The 23,204-nt window shown below is 35.5% G+C and overlaps 1 protein-coding gene across 1 annotated transcript; it reads left to right on the top strand.

Annotated features, from left to right (window-relative positions):
* The first annotated feature begins 1,781 nt into the window (after positions 1-1,781).
* LOC135695283 (receptor-type tyrosine-protein phosphatase R) lies at positions 1,782-23,185 on the top strand. The gene is made up of 17 exons (XM_065214289.2): positions 1,782-1,941; positions 3,339-3,544; positions 7,921-8,034; positions 10,930-11,091; positions 11,597-11,710; positions 12,798-13,027; positions 13,578-13,652; positions 14,885-14,984; positions 15,173-15,260; positions 15,658-15,734; positions 16,388-16,427; positions 16,797-16,894; positions 17,843-17,977; positions 18,392-18,558; positions 19,363-19,423; positions 20,001-20,053; positions 20,813-23,185. Exons 1-17 carry the CDS (start codon positions 1,878-1,880, stop codon positions 21,000-21,002), a joined length of 1,974 nt encoding a protein of 657 aa, XP_065070361.1. The 5' UTR covers positions 1,782-1,877; the 3' UTR covers positions 21,003-23,185.
* Positions 23,186-23,204: the final 19 nt, after the last annotated feature.

Genomic DNA, 23,204 nt, shown 5'->3' with positions numbered 1-23,204 from the left:
ATACGCCCTCTCCTCGAATAAGCCCCCCCCCTTCAATAAGCCCCCACCCAAAAATTCATTTTTGTAAATAGTCTGTCAGAAACACAGGAACGCATTTCAGAGTTTGTGGCGCCAAGGTAGGGTGGGGCATACCCTGGGTACCACTGGGGCATACGCTATATAGATTTTATATATAGTGAGTCTGGTACCCAGGGTAGGTGGGGCACTATCTCAGAAAAAGGGGAGCTTTTCTAAAAGTTTTGATACGGTCGCTGCTAAGATAGCTTTGTTCGGGACAGCTCATTATGATATTTGTTTCATGTAAAAGGTGTCACCAAGAGAGAAACTGAAATCAAATGACAAATAAATCGTTTATCAGTCTTTTTCAACTCGCCGAGAAACCCGTAAATTTTTTAACTTTGATTAGGATCCTTTTTAAGGATGAATGTTTCTTGAGAAACTATCTAATTTTTAAACGCCATTGTACTGTGCCATAAGCAGTTCAATTGAAGCGAAACATGTTATCGCTTATTATTTTCACACGCCTTTGACCATCTATGGAAGGAGAAAACAGGGTATTCACAATCATAAAACCCCGACTTGTCAATAATATAAAAGCTCAAAGAAAGTAGCTTCAGCTGTTAAGCTTAAAAGACTTGCCGAAGATTTTTTATGCCAAACGAAGGGCACATGCAGGGTAAAGGGAAGCATCTCCGTGAGCTGCAAATAGGTTTTTAGATTATGTGACTGAAAAATTGGGGCATGTGGCCTTTGTGGCCTCTGATCAAAACCCCTTTTTTCCTCTCTCAGCAGAAGCACACCTTATCAATAACTTTGAAACAGAACTACAGAACAGATAATTAACGAAAATAGAAATCTGTGTTGCAAACAAACAAGGTTCATAATGGGCTGGTTATTTTATCGCTCACAGAATATTTTTGTTTCATTACGATATGGGAGTGGGAAGGGACCAGGAAAAATGGACCTCTCTTCTGATACACTGTTTGCGTCGAAATCGGACAAGATTGTCAATAGAAGGATACTGGGGGACTTCTGCCTTTCGATTCCACTTGTCTGCTCTTATTGACAACTGATTTCAAATTCAAATATTCACGTTTAAAGTTACTTAAAGAATATTTTGTTTTCTTGGTTCTTGCTTTTGACCAAATTGTGACCTCTGCCTATCACCAAACTTACTTTACATAAAGTGAACGAACTATTTCTGTCTAAAATTATTGAGAGAATTCGTACAGTAAAAGATGTAACACGGAAATACATACAATGACAGCATGGAAAGCATACAACGACTTTTAGTTACTTCTAGCACATAAATTTGCAAATTAAGAGGGGCAGCTCACTCTTGCAAATAGCACACGAGATTCTTACTTAAACAAAAGGATTTCTGGGGATTTTCAGACAAAGCAAGTTTCCCTGGAATAAGCTTCTCGGAGGTGGTGCTAGTAAAAGGCTAGGGTGCAAAAGCCCCCAATGAACCACGCTTGCCCCCATCAGAAAACAAATATGAAGCTCATTTTATACGCCAGGGATGAGTAGATTTTACAATGTTTACAATTATTTATAGGGTTTTTTTTGTAAAATGATAGAGGATGAAACTGCAAAATGAAGGCCGCTCAGCCAGATCTATAGTATCTCTCAGAACAGGGCCTTCTTATGAATAAATTCCTTCTCATGAAAAACTTCGTTGAAAATTGAGGAGAACACCTCAGTTATTTTTGTTTGGTGCAAAAAGCAAGGAAATGAATTGGTGAAGGAGCAATGAGCTGCGCAATGCAACGTTACTGCGCAGGAGCGCTCTAATCAAATCTAATTTATACAATGAAGCTGCCGTTCCGCTTAAGTCATGGTTTTTGACAAAATAGCCGATATCTTGCCTTATCATGCGAAATTTTCTGTGTATTTTCATTTTGAACCAGTTGCTACTTCATGGCCACGAGTCTCGAGGTAAGTATCTACTTTTTAGGAGATTCTAATGGGCTGAAAACATCACTCGCCGGAAGATCAGTCCACAAGTTCACAGAACCAAATTTGTTGATTAATGTCATGTATTTGGAGGTGTTCATTCAAACTTTTCTTTGCAAAATACTAGCATTAAATGTTATTAAACTCGATTTGTCAATATCCACCTTAATTTATAATTCAATCTAGTTTATATCTGTCTGATAGAGTGAGATTATTTAAACCCAGTTTTCCTCAAAATTGATAAATTCATCATTGAATTATTGATAAGTAGCCGAAATTAAATTTTGATATTCCTAACTTGAAATTTGAAGCGAAATAACCCACAAAATTACTATCTTGGAAACTGTCAATTCTTCAGTTTTTAAAAATTTCTGTATTTTTTTAATATCGTTATTTGCAAAATAAGTTTAAAAAGCTCAGGGCCTGTAACACTGGCTCAAGTTCTCAATTAATAACATTTGTTAAATGGGATTTAGCTGTTATTTATTTGTAAAATTTTTTTGGAAAGGAAAACTGATGGAAAGTAAACACCTTTAAGGCAAAGAAAACTTTTTTTTAGCTGCTAAATTATATTGTTACTCACAACTAAAATTTGCGTTTGACAATATTTTCTCTATTTGTGTGTTTGTTTTAGTATAAGAATAGAATAGGCAACACCCTTCTTAAATATCCTAGCAAAAGTTCTGGTTTGTAAACAGCTCACTTAATATATTGAGAGTATTTGTAGAATGGTTTAATTATTAACATGGGTTTTTACATTGTGCTTAACCTAACGGTTTAATGTAGAATTGCTAAATCTGAGATTACTTTTTCTAAATTAATCTTGATAATATTGTTTTCACTTAAGATCTATGATATGGTCTTGAATGCTTAAAATGCTTCATTAACAGCCAAAATTATCTGCAGTTTATGTAAAAAATGAGAAAGAAAATATAGTATAGTGTTCATTTTTATGAATTTAAAGAAAACTGAAACTCAACGTACTTAAGGCTTTGATTAAAATGGAACAATTTAATTACATTATTTCATTAAGATCAAATTATTTTCATGAATGATTTTAATTTATTTGATTTTTATCATTATTATGATTAATTGAAATGAATATGCTGAAATAGTTGTTATCAGGAAAGTGCTGTGTGAAGAAATTTTGAGAAGAAAGCAATTTAATTTTTTTCTTCTTCGATTGAATGAAATTTTTTTCCCTGACTCGAAATCAGGCACCGAAGCCAAACATCTCACGCCTGCTTGAGGAAAATGACATGGAATAGTTAAACAGATTAGGTCATTGTCCAGATAGGCCTAGCATTCTCTCCTAACAACCAAGCAAGTCGATTTTCGTTAATGGATTCTTTGCCAAAGTTTCCTTTTTCTTTCATTAGCAATGGTTTTAACTACCACGACGGGAGGACGCCCGATAATAAAGACAAGTGATGAATTATCGGCCACCTCCAGCTCATCTGCAGAAAACGATGAAGACGATCTCGGACATCTGGTTGTGAGCAAACTTTCTTTTCTGAAACGTAGAGCGACCCAGCATGACGAGAGCTTTAAGAGAACTGTTCCCGACGCTTATGTCCTTGTTATTGTGAGTATTGACCTCTTTGTTGCCTGAATCCTTGCTGATTTATGCGCTGATATGTAAAAAGAGGGTGGCACCGCGCCAGGATAGAATGATTAATCAATCTTCAGTATTATATAATTTCACAAACCACCTAGCTAGAAACGTACATATGTATATAAGTTTACATTCAGACTCATAAACTCATGATAACTGCTCTGCGTGTTTCTATGAACGCAATAATTTCTTGAGACAAGATCAGGATTTACAGTGTCAGTCATACTATTTTCTGCATGCGAGTCGATAATGTGTCAATCATTTTACAGCATAATTTCATTTTCGATCAAAATAATTTCATTTCCAGCACTGCACAAGTCTCTGCCAATATTATTGAAAGCAAGAAATTGAGAGCTTTTTTAAATGAGAGGTGGATCCAGAGGATCATGGCCTTTTTTAAGGGAAATATGCTACTAGTTCAAATCTCTGTTCTTATAATGGGACAGCAGTATGTTGTCTTAATCAAAAAGGGTACTAGGGCTGTAGGGGAAATTGCCCCCTCTAGTTAGTAAAATAAGAAATAACATACAGATATTCTTTGGAGTGGTTGGGAGTTGAGACTAAAATTTGTTGTAATGTAATTGAGGCAAAATTTATGCAGCCCTGCTTTTAACCAAAAAAATTTATCATTATTTGGGAAAAGTTGCAGGACTGTATTCCATTAGTTGACTCATAGCACCAATTTAAATCCCCTGAATAGTTTGTATGAAAGTGATAGCAAATTTAATTTTTTTCCTAAATATTTTAAAGGGGTTTGGTCATGTAACCATAAGCAAACATCCTTTTTGCAATGCTGCTTAGTCAGAATCATTCTGAATCAAACCTGTGTTTTCACATAAAGCATCTTTGTCCAGTCTCTTGAGCAAAGCAGCCTGTTGTGAAGTACTCTTCTCTTCATCCCACTGCAGTATGAACAGGCTTCTTCTCCATGAAATTGGTATCAGAATATGGGTGTGAAATCAATCTTAACAGCTTTATGAATGGAAAATTACTCTCTAGTAACAACAAGATTTTAAAATCTTCTCAATGCATAGTGATTCTCTGTCTCACCAAATTTCACTTCAGTTGATGTAGTGGATGCACCCTATCCACAAGCATCAACACAACAACATTGTCCCTTAGTCTTACACGAGGCCCAGTCCTGCTAACTGACAATTTCTTCACTATATGGCTCTAAACTGTTCCATAGGAAAATGTGCAACCTATCATATAGTTCATTTAGCTTGAAACTGAGCTGTTCTTATAGGAATGCCACTGTAAAAAAGGGGTTGTTATATTGGTTTTGGTTTCTTGATCTTTATGCAGTGAAAATTCTTGCACTGATAGCTAGAGATGGTCTTTGATTTCAGTGATAGTTCTCAAAAGTGTGCATTTTCATGTTGTTGGCTGTGAGTATAAACTGCAAATGTAACCCATGCCTGGCATCATACAAATAAAGGCAGCTTTCTCATTTGTGTTATATAATTTTCTAGAAATGGAAATTTGTTAACTTCTTTGGTTAGAATATGAAATATCGCTATGCTATGAAATGACAACTGGGTAGGGTCTTTGAAAAGCATTTAATGTGAAGTTTAAGAAATTAAGCATACAACTTTTGAGAGATGCCTTTTACTTAATAGTCAAGTTATTCCAATAGTTTAAGCATTCAAAACATGCCTTTTTGTGGTGGATCAATAATTTGAGAGTAAGCAAAAGGGGACTTGGCAAAGATTTTAAATTGTGTGACTGATCATGGTGGTCAGAAAGAACAGTGGATGCTCATTGCCTGTCATTATACTCCTTGAAGTTCTTGGGCAACAATCAAATGACAATTGTATTTTACTTAATTTGTAAGACCTGCATAATTTTTAGAAATACTCTTGGGTTTTCTGGGAACAAGAGAACTTTTTAATAAACAAGGTATCAGATTTTTTCTTTCTGTTAAGTAAACTATTTAAACTTTTGGATTGATATTAATTCCTCCCAAATTAAGATGAGCAGAGATCCTGCTTTTCTATAAACTTTTGGCCTTTTGATCATGAAAAAGTTATTTTAACCATACAGAATATGTTAACACTCAGAGAATAAGGGTATGGTATGTGACCCATTTTCATTTGCTCCACCTTTTTCATAAGGTTCCGCCTTCCATAAATTAGAACACAATGAGTTATTTCAGAGAAGCAAAGAAGACAGAAAAAATCATTATACAAGAAAATGATTCCTTTACTAATAGTTAATCTAAAACATTTAAATGCTAACTTTCTATGAAATTTTAACAGCATCTTATGGCTTTTTCATTAGGTACAAAATCCATGTGTAAGAGCAGGTGGTAGCAGTGCATTTTTTCTGCAATTTCCCAATCTTTAAACTGAGTTGATAACATGTATTCCAAATCCATAGTTTTGTGTTGAAATCGTGTCCCTTACCTTGTTTTACTACTCAGCAGGGCAGAAAATAGTCAGAGCCAACTAGTCAATACACAAAGTATACATGCAAACAAAAAAGATAGTTTCTTATTTTAATTAAAAAAGTCTGATTTCGTTTGTGACTTGGTGGAACAAATACAGAATTTTTGCTTAGAATCATCAAGACCAGTTATGGTGTCCTTTTCTCAAATTTTTGAAAAGATTAGACATCAATCAATTAATTTGTTTTGGAATGATCAAACTCATTGCAGTTAACATGAATGCAAAGATCCTTTGATTAAGGGAATTCCAAAAACCCAACCCTTGCTTTAAGCTTGGCTTGAAATATAGCTATGATCAATATAGAATATTGAATATAGAATATAGTTCTGTGCCAATTATCATCACAATGTTAACCCAGGCTGTATTTGTTTTCAACTATATTTTAGACATTAGATCCTACATGGGCAAAAAAGTCAACTGAACTGAACATAAGCAAATTAGGTCTTATATAGAGAGAATGAATAAATAGAAAAAAATATTGGATAAAGGTAAAATCAATGCCTAGAATTTTGGCTACAGTTTAAGTAATGACGCTAATTTAAGGATTTTTGCAAGTCGGTTTATGATTTAAAATTTATCATATGCATTCTTGGAATAATCACAATATCTGTTGCAAAGTGAAAGTTTTTCTACGTTGTAATGGATAAGGTATTTTAACAAGATGTAATATTCTTGTTTTGATAGCAGCCAGCCAAGCTCATCTTTCAAAACACTTGATTTTGTTTCTGATTACTTGCTACACACTATTGATATAACCATATTTTATAAAAGGATTGAGGCTCTTTTTCCAAGAAAAATTAAGAACAATGTAAGAAGAAAATAATGTGTTTTTTAAAATTTACTCCCATGTTAAAACACATACCAGTTTTTCACAGCCTATTAACTGTGCTATCAAAATGTCTTGGAAATTTGTTTTTTATTAGTCTTAGCAACAATTTATAGGATATATGTGTGGAAAAAGCAACGTTAGAATATGAAAAATATAAAAATCCTAATTTTTTTCTCTCCCTACTCTTTATCTGGAGCTTGGCGTGTTTGTTGCGTTGTATTGACTTTTCAGCAAATTGACCGTCAGTGTTTTTATAAGGTGTATTCTTATAAAAGAATGATTGTATTCAAAACATAAGATCCCCTCGCTTTACCATGGCTGTTTTTATGTAACTGCTTGTGCAGATTTCAACCCATCACCAGAGGTCAGTGCAACATAAATCACATGCTGGTATACAGGGCTTTTTTTATTAAAATTAGCAAATTCGGAAGGAAACTTCTGCACCTAAAAATCACGTGGACCGTTGGCTTTTAGCAGATTATAGCCAAATGCGAGGCAGGTGTTCTTTCAAGAGAGTTCTGGTGTTGGAGTCAAGCTGTAAAAGTTGAATTTAGCATATTAGGGCCTGGGTGGAGCCGTCTATATAGTTGTGTGTTGCAATAGTACTATCCCAGTCAGGCATGTTTAAGCAACTCATTTGGTGTATTTTAAAGATGACAGAAAAGTGTTTGTTTAAGGTTGGTCGTCATATAGGATAACGACAGAGCTTTTGTTTTGTCTTGATGTTTTTACCAACCATACAAGCTCTTTATCATCAGGAATGGTTTTAACATACTAGTGGTGGCTATAGAGAAGTGGTGACTCTGTCGTTTTATAGATAATTTAGGAATCATGTTTTCACAAAAAATAGTATATATTTATATCTGACTGTCACATGTTTATTGATTTATATATTTGTGCCTTGCGTCAAGGTTTTGGCGAGTTTAACAGTGTGCATTCTGAAAAGAAGCCATTCGTCATAAGTCATTGGTGTAGCTGACTGATAATCGTAAGCATTTCAGAAATAGGACCAAGGTTTGTTGATAATTTTTCTTGAATTAAAACTGAAGAGTATCTTGTTCCATTTTCAGAGCCTTGGAATCACAAAGCCCCAATTAGAGTCAAGACAGAGCCAGTTTTTGCAGAAAATAGCGCTGAGCACAGGGCAGAAGGATGCGACATGTGCAATACTGGATGCAAAAAAGGTATGTCAACTATGTATTTTTGTGTTACTCAGCTCTAAATGCAAGCTTGGAAAGCGGAGTTAAAACGCCAATGGTGAATCTGAGAGAGGCACAGACGTAAAGTTTGGCAGATACAGTTTTGTCCCATTAAGTCGCACCCTAGATAACTCAGACTTTCACTAAATCAGATTGATTTTAAATTCCCAGTCAATTAAAGGCAAAAGTCGTACATAGGATAAATCCGATATTCATATCTCAGTTTGTTAATTTGTGTGATAACAGTGTCCCATGCTGAACTGGTCTGCCTTAATACTGACGTATCGTTTCGGTTTCGCACCAGGGTAGTTTTTTTTGTGGCACCAAACAAAGCTTTGGTTAAATCTTTTAGCAATTTCAATGCAAGATACTGTTTTTCTTTAAAGTGGGCAGTGTCCCGTATCTTTTGCGATGCAATTTCTTACACGGTACTCTAAATCAGTCATGCCAAATTACCCCTTTTTGTGATTTCCATATCGTTCTGAACGGAATTATTAACTTTGCTTATGACACAATAGTCAGCAAGGGACTGGTTCAACGTTTATAAGACAGACTCTTAATTTTTTTTAAGATTATATTTTCTTGAATATTTGCAAAACAAAGCGTGCGTTTTTCTGTACATTACTACGGAAAGTTAGACTTAACTAAGGCACTCTTTTGTTTCTTGGAAAGTTGAAGAAAGATAGGACACATTTTGTTTTGGCTGTTGCTTCAAGATTCTCTTTTACGGTAATACCATCGTTTTGTTCGTTTCAACCTGCTTTCATGTGAGCTAAAAATATCTATTGATTCCTGGGCGAACATATTTAGACACCAAATTCAATGGTCTTGTGCAAGCTGTGATTTTTTAACAGTGATTTTTCAACCGAATTGTCGAAAGCCGGCCTAAATGTTAACGAAACAGTTGTGAAATCGTAAATAAGAATGAGTTCTCTTCTCATGAAAAGCCAGTAGACAGTGTAATCACTCCTGTTTAAATTGCTTAGGCCACGTGGGACAACCCGGCTAAATCCTTTCATTGCGAGATTTTTCTCACATTATGTAAATCATTTAAGGGAGTTACTCAATGTTCTTCTTTATTGGCGATTATTATTAGAAGGCTGAATTTTTATTATCCTTGAGAAAACGACATTTTGTTTACATTCTGATATTTCGATTCTTACTCTTACAAGCAGGTAATTTTAGAGCAATCTCCTTGCATAATCATCGGAAAACGTAGGCCTGCTTGGTGTTATTCAGGGACTCACCAGAAGCGGCGTCTTTGAAAACGATATGACGGGGCTCAGAACCTCGGAAGAACTCCCCATTAGGGGAATCTCAGAATTTCCAAGATGGTCAATGACCATTTATAATTAGACCTACAAACACGGGCTATTTGGTTGGCCAAATATTACATCCCCTTGTTGCATTAGCATCAGACCAACCTTAAGGTTGCCTAATTTTTATTGATATTCGCATTACCTGTAAAATATTTGCGCCAAGGCTACATACAAGAACCAAAAACATCAAGCTCTGAAAAAGAGGAGAAAAATAGCCTTGTTACTAATTGCATTCGTTTTTATTCATGGCTTTTAAAAAGTTAGATGTTTATAGAAACGTTATTGGATCTGCAAAGCAATATTTCATGTATAATCTTGTTTTTGGAACGTGTTGTTGCCAGGCTGGCGTCTTCTCTGGTTTCAGCCATGAAGTTTCTGTATTTGGGGGCATGGGGAATTCATGGATCTTTCTTCGCCCAAGGTACTATCTTGAACTGTCTTGCGCTGCCATCTGTTATTTCGTGTATTCTAAGTCTCTGAAGCTTGTAAACGCATGTGAATTAGACAAAAATGCAACTGATCAAATAATTCACAGTCGTCTGGAGGAAATGTTCCACTAAATGTTGATTCACAATTTTACTAGGCACTCCCGTTGTTCTAGCGTGCATATAAATATTAATGATTGTATGGTACTGGCTATCAGCTTCCTTTTACATTGTCAGTGAAATTGTTCCACGTCTTCAAGCTCCGCCATGACGATTTGCAGTTTTTAGTGCTTTGTTAAAACGAGATATCAAAAATTCTACCTCGGCGGGGATGACGATGGTGAATTATTGTTCGCGAGGAACAATCAGTTTTGGTTCAACGGTGGAAGAGAAAACCTAGCCAGTCAGGATCTCTGGAGAAAAATGCGGACTCGCACTATTTGCTTTAATGTGAAAGTCCAGTGGAAAATCCAGAACAGAATCTTATATCACACACTGTCAATCGGTTATTGACAATCCTACCACGTTGAAAACTCTTAAATATGAAAGCCCAAAATAAGGCCTAATTCTAGATTTATTGCCATTATCTTGAATATTCTAGACGGTTGGTCAGTCTTTACCATTTGTGTTTATCTTTTTTCTGAAAAGCCGGGATAATGCGCTAATACTGAGCCTACTGTCCGTAAAAGCGAGTTTTAAAATCTCAAAAATTGGACTAAGCAAAAAACCTGATTTCTCAACCACAGAATTTTTGCAATTTCATTAGCAAGTAAGTGCCTTTGCTAAATATGTAAACAGCCAAAAACATATTTTAATCATGGCGCCATGTTAACTTGCCTGTACAAATGTCTGTGGTATAGCTTATTCTGCCTTTTTCCTTGCTGCCCGCTTCAAAAATTTAAAATTCCTAATTTCCATAGGCTATGAATAATTAAGCACATTCTCTGTGAGTAACAACATCGCATCATTTCAAGTGTCCGCAAACTCTTTATTAAGAAGTAGAATTCGTGCTATTTTTGACCAGACCGTAATGTGGCGCCCCAGTTTAGTTTGCCCTGCCATTGAGCGTGTTTCTCTAACCGAACAGATTTTTTCCAACACATGGAATATTTCATCATTCTTTGTGTGTATTTCAGGTGAAGTCAGCCTTACAGACCTTAGAAGTGTATTGCAGAAAGACCACGTCGAAAGCAAGCGCTGATGATCTTATCGATGGCAAAGATCTTGTAAGGCTTTTTGAAACAAAAAAGATGGCAGGCTTCTTACAAGATTACAACATCACCAAGTATTATGTCAAGGTATTTTCCTAGTCTTTAGATTGTTTCTTATGAAATATTTTTCATGTAGAGCAAACCATATACCATGTATACCTTCAAGTTTCGAAGGGATTTTACTGTTTGTAAGTGAAGACGCTTTTCTTGTGTTTGTCATATTTCTATTTCAAACCATAAAAGTGTATTTTAAGGTTAACAGCAACAATCGTTATTACAATTAGTCTTAAAATAGTTTGATTTGCTATCAAAAATTTACAACATCCGTCCAAAACAAGTGAAATTTTTAATTGATAAATGATTCTCCGTTCACCCCGCAATGCAAAATATTAATAGATGTCCCCCAAGACTTAGTCTGCGAAATCGGCTTAAGCCAATAAGAAATTTATGTACCCAAAAAACGCGTGAAGAAATTCCGGAATTTTCATCAATGCCATTTGCAATATGGGTTAATGAAACTGATCTTGACACTATTTTAACTGTTTTTAGTACTTGGCGCTCAAATTATTACTATGTTTTCGTATTTTTTCAGAGGAATGTTGAAATAATGACCCTGCATCCTAACATCACTGAAGAGGTCTGGTTTCCAGTTGCAGCCGTTGCCACAGCAACCTTTCTGTTCATGATAGTCATGGCTGTTGTTGTTGTACGTATGAATTTATAATAGAAGCTGTAGACGTATTTTACATTGTTTTTGAAATCTGATGTCGAAGATTTCACGTTTGTACTTGCGGGAAATATTTGGAATAATAATATCAGTCTGCTGTTTTATATGATGAAAAATGCTAGTCTTCTTTTATTTTTATAATTTTTTACTATAATGATGATTGCAAGTGTCATATTATTTTTTATTGCTCGGTCCTGATATTTTTTTTATAATGTTTATTTTTGAATATCAACCCAACAATGGACTTAAAGCATACGTAGAAATTCAAAATTTCAGCTGTGCTCTTAATGCCTTTCTTAATTGTTTCTTAGGTCGCACTCTCTCCCACCTCCAATTTTGATCAACCCCCACTAAAGTATCCTTGTTTACCATGTGATTATTTAACATGGCGATTTTTCCAATTTCTCTAAATGTATCCTCAACTTTGAGTCAAATGTATTTTAGTCTAGCGGTTCTGAAATATTATCAGAAATATAAAAATTACTGTTTACCAGTCTTTATTATAGAACTGTCTGCCTTATAGGAAGAGCTGTAAACGTAAAAAGCCAATGATCAGAATGTCCTTTTAATTAGGAGCATCCTCAAAGGCCTTATGGATGCTTGGAATCCCCGTTTCGACACCCCGTTTCGACACCGCGTTTCGACACCTCGTTTCGACACCGCGTTTCGACATCCTGTTTCGTCACCCCGTTTCGTCACCCCATTTCGACATCCTATATTGTTTTCGAGATAATTTAGAAAGATATAAAAACAAATAAAATTGACATGAAATAGGGTATTCACCAGGTTATTGTCCGAAGTTCCTATGGAACCCCTTGGAATCTTCTCTTTTAATTTGAGTTCCATTTTTTTAATATTTCGCTGTATATTAAAGAAATTGCTGCCGATACAAGAGAAGCAGAATTGCCTTTATTTCTTTTTAATTACATCTATTTAATTTGTTTGATAATATTCCTAGTTCTGTGGAGTAGGTCTGTTTTTGTTTTCACCAACATACTTTTCTTTCCAGAAACACCCTTCCGTTTTCTGCTCTCATTTAAATCTTGAAAACTTTCACTCTTTGCAGTGTTTCTTCAAAAGATCAAAAAATAGAAAAGATGGAGGGTCAACTAGCCATTCGAACCGTGAGAAACATGACACATTTGTATGTCACACAATAAAGCCTATTGATACCATGTCCCCTACAATGGTGCAACCTCAGATGAAAGACCTTTACACTATCCATGGCTCACCTCGTAAAGTGCAGAAATGGTCCGGAGATCGAGAGCACAAAAGACCCGGGCTTCTTCAAAGTCGGTATGTTCAAGACGAGAATTTTCCTGCTTTAGAACCCAATCTGGGTCGCTAAATAAAAGCCTCAAACTTTTGGGTTACTTAATTCTTAATACTCTATGTCACAATACTGTAGAATTTCAAAAACAATACCAGAAACAAAGCTAATATCTTCCTTATCATTTGATGAATGCTATGTTAATCTTTTACTCAAAGGCCTTTAGTCATGATAAAAGAAGATGGTATATCACAATACACTGAGTTGAGAAATAATGCTGTATTGTTATTGGTGGTCCAAAGACTGATCACATGAAGCTGCCTCGTACTGGTGTGGAAACAGGATTTTTTAACGGTCGGTTGTAGTTTCATGTGCCAAAATCACATGAATCTACAGTGATCACACCGAAAGCAAAGAACTTCCTACTGATGATGCCTTTAAACAATAACTAGATGCCTTTAAACATATGAAAACTGTTACACTCTTGCATTATAGGAAAACTTTTATATTTTTCAAAGGATTGTTTTGAATCGGTTAAATAAACTTCTCATCGCTCTAAAAACTTTTGTATTTCAGACGTGGATCGCAAGCTTCGTTGGTTATTGATCTGACTCCAGGGCAGAATATCATATCAAACCGAGGCCACGAAAGGTAAGTCTGTATTTGTAATTGCGATGCTTCTGTTAGATGCTAAGTTCCGTATTAGACCAACAAAAATACCCGTTTTTTCTGTAGATTCTAAAACAAAATTAACACGAAACTACACAAAATGCAATAGGGGAATTGGCTTTATCGATGCTCTCAGTTCCGATGTATTTTAATGTTACCTAAAGGTTCAAGGCCAGTTGCCTGCTTGTTTTTGATATGTACTCAACATAGTCTTCAAATGGTGTTCAATCCCAACAACTTCTATTCAGTTAGAAATTCCTACGAGAGCAGGAGAATAAACTGAAGATTTTGCCCTGCCCTTGGCAAACTTTGCATAATCAATCCTCACATAAAATCAAGCACAATACTCCTAATATCTTAGAGTGATACTAAAACCGTTCTTTCTTTTCTGCCAATGAAGTAACAATGATTAATTGAAACATGATGCGAACGACAAAATTTAGAGAAAAAACAGCAGCTAATTTTTCGATCTTGGACACAACTGTTGCATCACAACTCTGACACGTATCAAATAGCGTGCATGGATCCTCCAACCTTTTGCCCCTTTTTGATTCAACTTAATGATGTGAAAAAATAATAATAGTAGCAAAAAAATAAACATAGCAGAAGAAAGGGAGTTCAAAATCTGATCACCATCTGCCCAGGATCGAATCTTTCTCATTAATCAAACAATGCTCCTACTCCTTAGGTGATTGTCCTTCACTAGATTTTTCAAAAAAGAATAATCTTGTCTTGCAAGAATGCTGCTGAACATTTTATATCTGCAGATTTTCGAAAGCTTTTAGTTTGTAAGACCTTGTTTGAGCGTGTCAAAATACATCTTAGCTAGTCTCATCTAAACATTACTAGCGAATTGGACATTTTAGTCATAGTCGACCTTTGATAGCATGTTAGGGAGTTGGCCTATATTCTAAACAAGACAGTGTACCGTGTTTTCTGTTAGCTATCCCAGGGTTCTTGAATTTAGAGAAGAGTACTTAATTAGTATAACTAGAGGCCACCTTTGTTGCGAAATTAAATTTCGCAGAAATTCGCAGAATTAAAAATTTTATTCTTTGTTTCGGTAAACCAATGGACGGCGCGACGCGTGACACATTGCCTTTAGTAGCCAGGGGAGTTGGGAGGTAAGGGGTTTTAAATGAAAATCGAGGTTGTATGGAAATAACTTTCAATCATCAGATTTAAAGAATTTTAAAAAACATTTGGTTTTTTAGCCCAACTGAAGAATCATTGCTGAGTATGTCCAAGTACATGAAATTTCGCGATTTAGAAGACGAAAAAGAGAATACAGAATTACTGTTTAGGGAATTTTGGGTATGTATTAGCTTGAAAGACATTTATCACTATTCCCTTGTCATACAAAGAAAAGACAGATGAACGAAATTATTAAATTTGGTTATGGCCACCCCAAATGGTCATTCAGATCAATCGCCAATGAATCAGGTTGTTCGATTAAAAATTCCAATCTCATTGATTATGTTTCCTGTCTCATCCATTTCCAGGCTATACCCACCAACACTGTGCATAGAAGAGACAAACAGTCGATGTCAAATGCTAGTTTGAAAAATAGATATCCTGATTATATTCCTAGTAAGTCACTTTGTTTTCACAACTTATTAGCCCAATTTTCGTTTTCGTCCGCTGCTCCTCGCGTGCGGGACTAGTGGTCGCAAATTGGCTTATACTAAGGAACTAGTCAAAGGTGAAATTTTTCCTCTTAGGTTATTTTTGATGCAAACTTGGTTGTAAGTTTTCACTCAGTTTGCCATTATTTGATTTTCTGTGCTCTGAAGAGTGTCATACCAGGACCTAATTTTTTTAATCTCTCACGATGACCTCATTTTTCTGCATTGTTATACTGGTTTAAGTCTATAAATTGGCCATCCACTCGCTACCTTGATTGTTCCTAATTATTCCACTTTTTCCTACTTCCCTAGAAATTTTACATTAACTTTATCATGAACCTCATTTTTCTTTTCTCTTTTAGATCCAAAAACAGCAGTTCAACTAAAGTTAATAAATGGTGACCCAAACTCGACTTATATTAACGCAAACTATATCAGGGTATGTTTAGAATTTTTCAAGTTACTTTTTGTACGAGTACTAAACTTTTAAACTTAACTTTTTGTAACGTCTTGCATTTTTTAAACCAGCATACGGTATAGAAATTGCCCACAAACTTTGCTCGTATTAGGCCCACAAACTTTATAACTTTGACTCTTGTTTATCAAATAAACAGCATTTGGTTTGTTAATTTCATTGGTTATCTTTAATAGAGGATTATAGACAGTATTGCATTTATGTAATGTTTGTATCAATTATTTCATTTAATCAGCATATTAATGCCTCGCTTAAGGTTTCAAACTCAGTGAGGCTTTTTATTCGAGCAAGCTAAAATTGTGGTTTGTTGGAGCGAGTTGGATTTCGAAAAATATTTTCGTTCCTTTCAAAAACACCCTTACCTCTTATAATTAATCTACCCCGATTATTTTTCAGACAGGAAGTTTATTTTTCAGAAAATTGTCTAATTATACAAAATACCTTTTTACATAATTATACAAAATCTCATCCTTGATGCCTTTAATGTGTATACTGTCTCCATTCTCTAGCTTTCTTTTAAGTATTTTAGTCTTAAAACTAAACTTCCGTTCACAGTATGATTTTTACAGATTCCATCTTTATGTAAAAGCCTCACTATCATGCTTCATTTATTTTAGGGATATGGTAACGCTGCCAATATGTATATTGCAACAGAAGGTAATAATTTGATATTTTCGACTTATATTTTGTATTGTGTTATTTATTGCAAAAATGACTGTAGTTGTAAGACTTAAATATATGAGCACATTGTCTGAAGTACCCTGACGTAGCAAAGAATAGACAGAAAATCGGGAAAATTTTTTGTGGGTAATTGACAGCTGTTTTCTTCCATTGCTAATGTAGAATAAGAACCAAATCTTGCCTAGATAGAAAGAATTCATTTAATGATAGGATCTTTCAGTCACGTCGGAGTGTTGGGCGGGGGGGGGGGGGGGAATGAGCAGAGGTCATTGTTAAAGCACTTTTATTGATAGGACCGTAATGCCCCATTCAATGTTTTTAATTAGTTCCAAATAATTTTTGCAGGTCCATTACAAAGCACAGTTGCGAATTTCTGGCGGATGATTTGGGAACAAAAGTGCCAAAATATAGTTATGATAACAAAATTAAAAGAGAAAAATGAGGTAGGTTGAGTATAACTTTGAGAAGATTTTTATGACGTAAAAATTGGAAGGAATCCATTTTGTAGACCACTTATTTGTCAACGGATTCCCGTCTTCATTCAACGGCCTTTTTAATTTAGGTTCAAAGTACTTTAGAAATGACCCTTTATTTGTCATCTGCATCTGTACCATTTTTGTCATGTGTTGTTTTTATTAAAAAATTTCATTTTTGTTTTAACAACCACCATTAAGCCAGAATCATTATAGTTTTGTAGAGATTTCTTCATCAGAATAATTTTTAATAGCCATCTGTATTGCAGCATGCTTCAACTATGGCATCATTTCTTTCTGTAACTTGGTACTTCTTTCTATATCACAAATTCTTATTTAAGGTTTCCGTAAATTTAGCTAGAGCTCAGTACAGTCGATGAGACAAACCCTTGTACGCTTGACAGGCCGCATGCATGTATGGGAAAACATGTCGATATTTCTATCATTCAGCGTTGGGATGCATGTGTTTTAATAGCAATGGTATAAGCATAAATCTAGGGTGAAAGAGAGTATGAAACCCTAACACTGTCTTGGCTTTTATGGAGACCTTGGTACCCTTTTAATGATAAGAATACTTAGTGATGAAGCATGTCATTGAAAGATTCAGCCCTTTCAGAACTCAACTTAAGCACATGGGCGACAGTCCTGGACAGACAATGTTGATATTTCTACCCCCTCCCGGCTCAATGTCTTTTTCTCTGCATTGAATAGGATATGGGAGGGGGGGGGGGGGGGGTTGATGCCGAACTATTTATGATAATACCCAATTTGAAAGTAGGCATTCGACTACAAAGATGTGCCCAATATTGTAAGTTTATACAACCTCGCCAATCTAGAATAGTTCTTCATCTACATCGGTAGTACTGCCAACTTTTGTATTTTTAGAACAGTCTTATCTGCAATTCCTTCATTTTGCAGGAGAAATGCGCCGAGTATTGGCCCAGTCCTAATTCCAAAACCCAAGTAAAATACGATGATATTACTGTCACTTTTGATTCTAAAGTTGACGCAGGGGGCTACGTCATCACAAAATTATATATAAGTCACGGAAAGGTAGGTTTTTTTGTCTTTTTCTTTATTTTGAAACCGGACTACTTCTTTAACGCGGAATTTTTCCGAAAATCCCCTGTTCTATTTGTTTTTATTTCTAGTCAGTGTTTTTCGTTAAGAAATGAACCCTTAGATCTTAACAATAACGAATCAAACATCATTTTTTAGTTTCAGTGCTAAAATAGAAATTATCATCCAGGGAAGAATAGAATTGTATGAAATTTTTGATTCGATTGTATGACTTGAAACCTATTTAGTTTCTTAACGATGGGATGTAAATGCCTGACACTACATCAGAGATTGATCTGTATCAGTTTAGCTTTCTCTCCCCTCCCCCTTGTTAAATATTTCAAGAGATTAATATTCAAAGCATTCTCCAAAGATGATTTCTTAGAAATTGTTTTCGTCCTCTTTCAGTTCTTAGAAGAGTCTCGACTTATAACGCATTACTGGTTTACTTCATGGCCGGACCATAAAGTTCCAAAGTCTTGCTCAGATATAATTTCCTTAGCAAAGGATGTTAGAAGTGCGGTTGATACTGCGCAGCATACAAAAGACTGTGGTCCTGTTGTTGTACATTGCAGGTAGGCCCATAGTCAATGTTTTGCTTTTAGTTGTGCTGGAAATCTGCACTGACCTGCGTCTTTTTGTTTATGGGATTACACTCAGTGATTTAGGCTAGGCCAGGACATTCAATATTAAACGCGCTTATGATTGCACATGCATGCTTCTACTTTTATAGAATCTTATCGTCCAAAATCTTTTGACTCCAACATAACTTCCAGTTCATCACGTTCAATTGAACTTTTTTTAGATTCATGCATCGGCTCTGTTTTGTTGCATCGAACATTTTTGATGCGCCAACCGCCCTCCCCCCCCCCCCCCCCCCTGTGTTGACATTCTAACAACACCCCTGCTATTTTCCACACCTTTATTTAGAGAGAATCGATTCCTCCCCTTGTAAAATTACTCGACAACAGATCTTTTAGTGTACACTATTACTTCACTATCCATTGGCACCATGTAGCCATGACCGTACTATTACAGCACATACCCACTATCTCTCCTTCGTGATAACTATGCTCCGCCACTAGGTTTTTTACTGGTTACATCAAATACGCGTATGCAACAGCTTGCAAAGCCATTTTGTAGCAACTTTGGAATCTATGTTTTAAATCTGTTCTGTCAAACTTAATAAAAGCCATCCTCACCCCCCTTCCAAAATCCTATTTTTGTCGATAATCGCTGCTGAGTGCAATTTGAGGCATTTTATGAAATTCCATTGGGGCAGAAAATTCTCAGGCAGCCCCCCTCCTCAAAGAATCCAAATATGTTAATTTCTCAAGGTTACACTTTTTCATTAATCAACTGGAAATTCTTATCTTCAGCGCTGGTCGCGGCAGAACTGGCTGTTTTATTGCAATTTGTCACGCCATGGAACAAGTAGAAGTGAGTTTTTGTTTAAATATTATGATAACTTGTGTTACAATGGTTTTAATTTTCTTCATTCTGTTTAGTTATACACCCTTGTTGGTGTTATAATGCCAGTTTTTTCGCCAGACGTTAATAATAGTATTCTTGCCGTTCTATATGCAATGGTGCTAACTTTTTAGAGTAACTATATGTTGTAATATGGTACGAATAATAGGATTTTTGTAACTTTTGTAGAGTATCTTGCCCGTCACTGCTATCGGGTTTATCATGCTGGAATTTTTTACCTTCAAACAACTTTAATCAATTTCTCTTGCTTGATAATCACAGTTCAGTTTTCATATATTGATATTCCTTTCAAACAATATATTACTTTAACTACACGAAATAACTGCAATTTACATAAATAAACTTATAATACACTGGCTATAGGTAACAACTACGTAAGAAGTTGCTTGCAGGGGATTTCTTTAAAAGGACCTCTCTCAGTAGATGATCAAATCGAGAAAAGATAACCCCATTTTCTAAGATGGTTTTGACTGTTATTGATCATTTACTTAAGTGATATTTATTTTGATCGTTCACTTTGTTTCAGGATGAGCAAGTTGCAAATATTCTCAAAATAGTCAGCACGATGCGTCTTGATCGGTATGTTTACCTTTGATTAGTCGATTCTGTTTGTATTGATTATAAGTGATTGAGTCGATCGAGTGATTTCAAATGCATTTCACTACAGCAACCGGAGCTAGACGGTCAGTGTCTCCACATATCTCGACAAAATGGTTTAAAACTAGTACCGTCTGTCCGCCATTGTTTTCAGATTTGTGGCCATGATATTCATGCATCGTTGGTTTAATGCACAAATAACCAATCAGCATGAAGAACCACCATAGCGCACTCTCCCTGAGCGAGGAGTTGCTATGAGTTTCGATTCGGTGGCAAACGTCTAAGTCAGTTTCCAGGATACAAAGATTAGGCATTTTTGTCGTGTTCAGCTAATGTCGGATGCTAAAAAGGCAGAGAAAGTCCCTCTTTTAAGGCGAGGCTTTCAAGTTAGAATTAGCCAATCACGGAGGAGACAGACCGCCTTTAGTAAAAAGCCACGGTAAACCTTCAAATGTCGAGCCAAACTCAAGTACAACTCAAGTTATTTTCCGTTGTTTGGTACTGTCCGCTTTTATTGTGTTACTATACAAGACTTCCAGGGCAGGTGATAAAAGTTTGGCGAGAAAGCTATTTGTCCGTTAGTTGTAATTGTCCGTTGTTGGGAGGTGTCCGTGAATAGATGTGTATTCTTATTTCTATTGCTGTTTTATCCTGGGCTGTCAGTTTGGAAAATTCAGGCCACGTAAGATGCATCTTTTGATTCAGCGATTTGTTATAATTGTTTGTTTTTCCATTTTTCAGAGGAGGCATGGTGCAGAAGGATGAACAATATATATTTATTCATAAAACAATTTACGAATATTGGAAAGACTTAAAGTCGCATTCACCGTCGCTGAGCAGTATTTTACCAGCTGGCATTGAAACTGCGCAGGAGGAACAGGAAGAATCACCAAACGAGGATGTCTTTCAAGGCAGCCATTTTGTGTGGTGAGGAATATTTTTAAAGAATACCACTGATGGTGACAAATGGCTCTTGATAATCCCAGTTTCTCGTCTGCTACTGACTCTTGGCGTCTGGTGCCTTTATTGAATCGTGTATCACCTTTCTTCCAAGATGGCTGTCCTGACGTCATATTCGAAAAACCCTGCTGTATCAGGTTCACTCGTCATTGGCTATTCGAATATGGAGCCTAGTGGGGTTTGCGAGGCACTAGTCAACAAGGGACACCTAAGATGACCAAAATTGGCTGTCTTATAGATATTCTGAAAATTCTGGGCACACAATTACCCTCTGTCCAATTCTACTGTTTGTGTGACAATTCATGCACTTAAGATTTCTGATAATTATCGCTGAAGATTATACTCATGCGATAAATCTTATACTTGAAATTTTCCTGTTAAAAAAGAAGTGTATATTTATTTCAGATATTCTTTACAGCTTTTTCCTGAACACCTGACTATTTTAAACCATTACATGCGCCTTCTCTCTCACTGATCTCAAAAAACGGGGACTAACCTAAAAGAGATCATTTCTTGCAGCAAAGAAATATGATTTGCAGGTCTCTTGTTATTTTGACGGTCTCTTGCAATTTTACAGGCCTTAAAATCCTCGTACTTACTTCCTTACAATGCAAATATTGAAGAATTTCATGCACTAACTAGTAAATATCTTAGAAGCTTATTATAATGAATTCAACACAAATGCACTTTAAAATGTCGTATATGTATATTAAAGTATCCGCTCCATATTTCATGCTAAGGATAATATGTCTTAGTCTAAATTGCTGTACTCAGACTTATAGTTGGATCCCTATTTAGGGCTATTTCGAGCAGTGAATTAGGCTATTGAAAATCCAGCAAAATATGTGCTTGCTTGTAAAATAACTTCGATCGATCTAGTATCAAAGTGTTCTGAAATTGAATGTCTTGTACAGAGAAATGCATAAAGTTTCACTAATTTTGGCCTGCCTTAGAACTCTTAGACTTGGTTATTACTCATACTGAAGTTTGCTCGTCTTTTGCGACCCTACTTAATCCTGATCAGTCATAAATGCAGTCTCGCAAAATTGCTTTGTAAAATAGACCGTCTTATCAGCTTAGAAATCAGTAAATGCAACCTTAAAGCTTCAAAAATATAGTTCTTCTTACCACATGTAATAATACGAAATCGTGGAATAAATATTATGAAAATTTTAGTATAATATTAATAATAAGCTTTATCTAAAAATGACTTATTTGTTATTTTTATTTGTAAGTCTATCTTATGTTGTTTAACTGTAAGGTTTAATTTTCAAACATTTGTGTAGAATAGTGATATTTGAAGAGGAGTGTTAAAAGTTGTTCCTTCAACTACAGAGAGAGTTTTCCTACTGTGCTAAAGCAGTAAACTTTAGTTTGGTTTGAATAATCGAAAAAAGGAACAACAAGCTTGAAAGACCCCAAGTTTATTTTTTTGGCAATTGTTGAAAATTATTTTCCCTAGCTCATGTTTTCATTATTCGTTAAGCTTATTCAAGTTGAAGGAGACCATCACCCAAACCCCCAGTTTGTGAGCCATGGTGCTGGAGCCAATGAATTCATTCAAATTACTTATGCATAGCAATGTTATCCACCTTGAAACCATATATTATCATATAGAATACAACATAGATTTGAAATGTAACCACACCCTTCTCAATGTTATACTATCCCAACCCTTTGCTCTGCCCATCAGGCTGTAGAATATCCCTTTGGCAGCACTGACTCTTTTCTTAATAATTATCATAGAGAGGAGTACTTCTGAAACAATGTCCAACTTAGGAGGAACTTTCTAAAGCCCCAAGGAAACAGCATAGTTTATATCCACTCGTTGGCAGTAGGCAAGACAAGTTTAACTATCCTTTGAAATATACCCAAAGTCAATGGCCCTCTGTTGCCTAGGGTCCAAATTTCCTTAACGCAATAAAGAATGAATGAACATCATATGATTTTTATCCTAATCTATAGAATTTAATGGGAATTAATCTTGCAATGTATTTTGTTGTATATTTGATAAAACTATCAAGTGTTGTATTTAGGGTGTAAAAATTAATTAACTAGTATCTAAAGAAAGGGAAATTATTTTTTATTCACTATGTGTAAGAAAATGAAATGTTATGTTGGAAAAATATATTAAATGGTGTTTCAAAGCATCAAGTTTGTTCATACTTTTTTC

This window comes from Rhopilema esculentum, chromosome 2 (genome assembly GCF_057945365.1).
Source record: "Rhopilema esculentum isolate cy_ngs chromosome 2, ASM5794536v1, whole genome shotgun sequence".
Classification (NCBI taxonomy): domain Eukaryota; kingdom Metazoa; phylum Cnidaria; class Scyphozoa; order Rhizostomeae; family Rhizostomatidae; genus Rhopilema; species Rhopilema esculentum.
Note: the sequence above shows the minus strand (reverse complement) of the source record. Positions and strands in the feature narration are given on the sequence as shown.

Excerpts from the sequence above, each read along its gene's own strand:
- LOC135695283 (XM_065214289.2), top strand. The coding sequence starts at position 1,878 with ATGCGAAATTTTCTGTGTATTTTCATTTTGAACCAGTTGCTACTTCAT. Across the intron at positions 18,559-19,362 it reads CCTGTTGTTGTACATTGCAG|CGCTGGTCGCGGCAGAACTG; the intron begins GTAGGCCCATAG and ends TCTTATCTTCAG. Across the intron at positions 20,054-20,812 it reads AGCACGATGCGTCTTGATCG|AGGAGGCATGGTGCAGAAGG; the intron begins GTATGTTTACCT and ends TCCATTTTTCAG.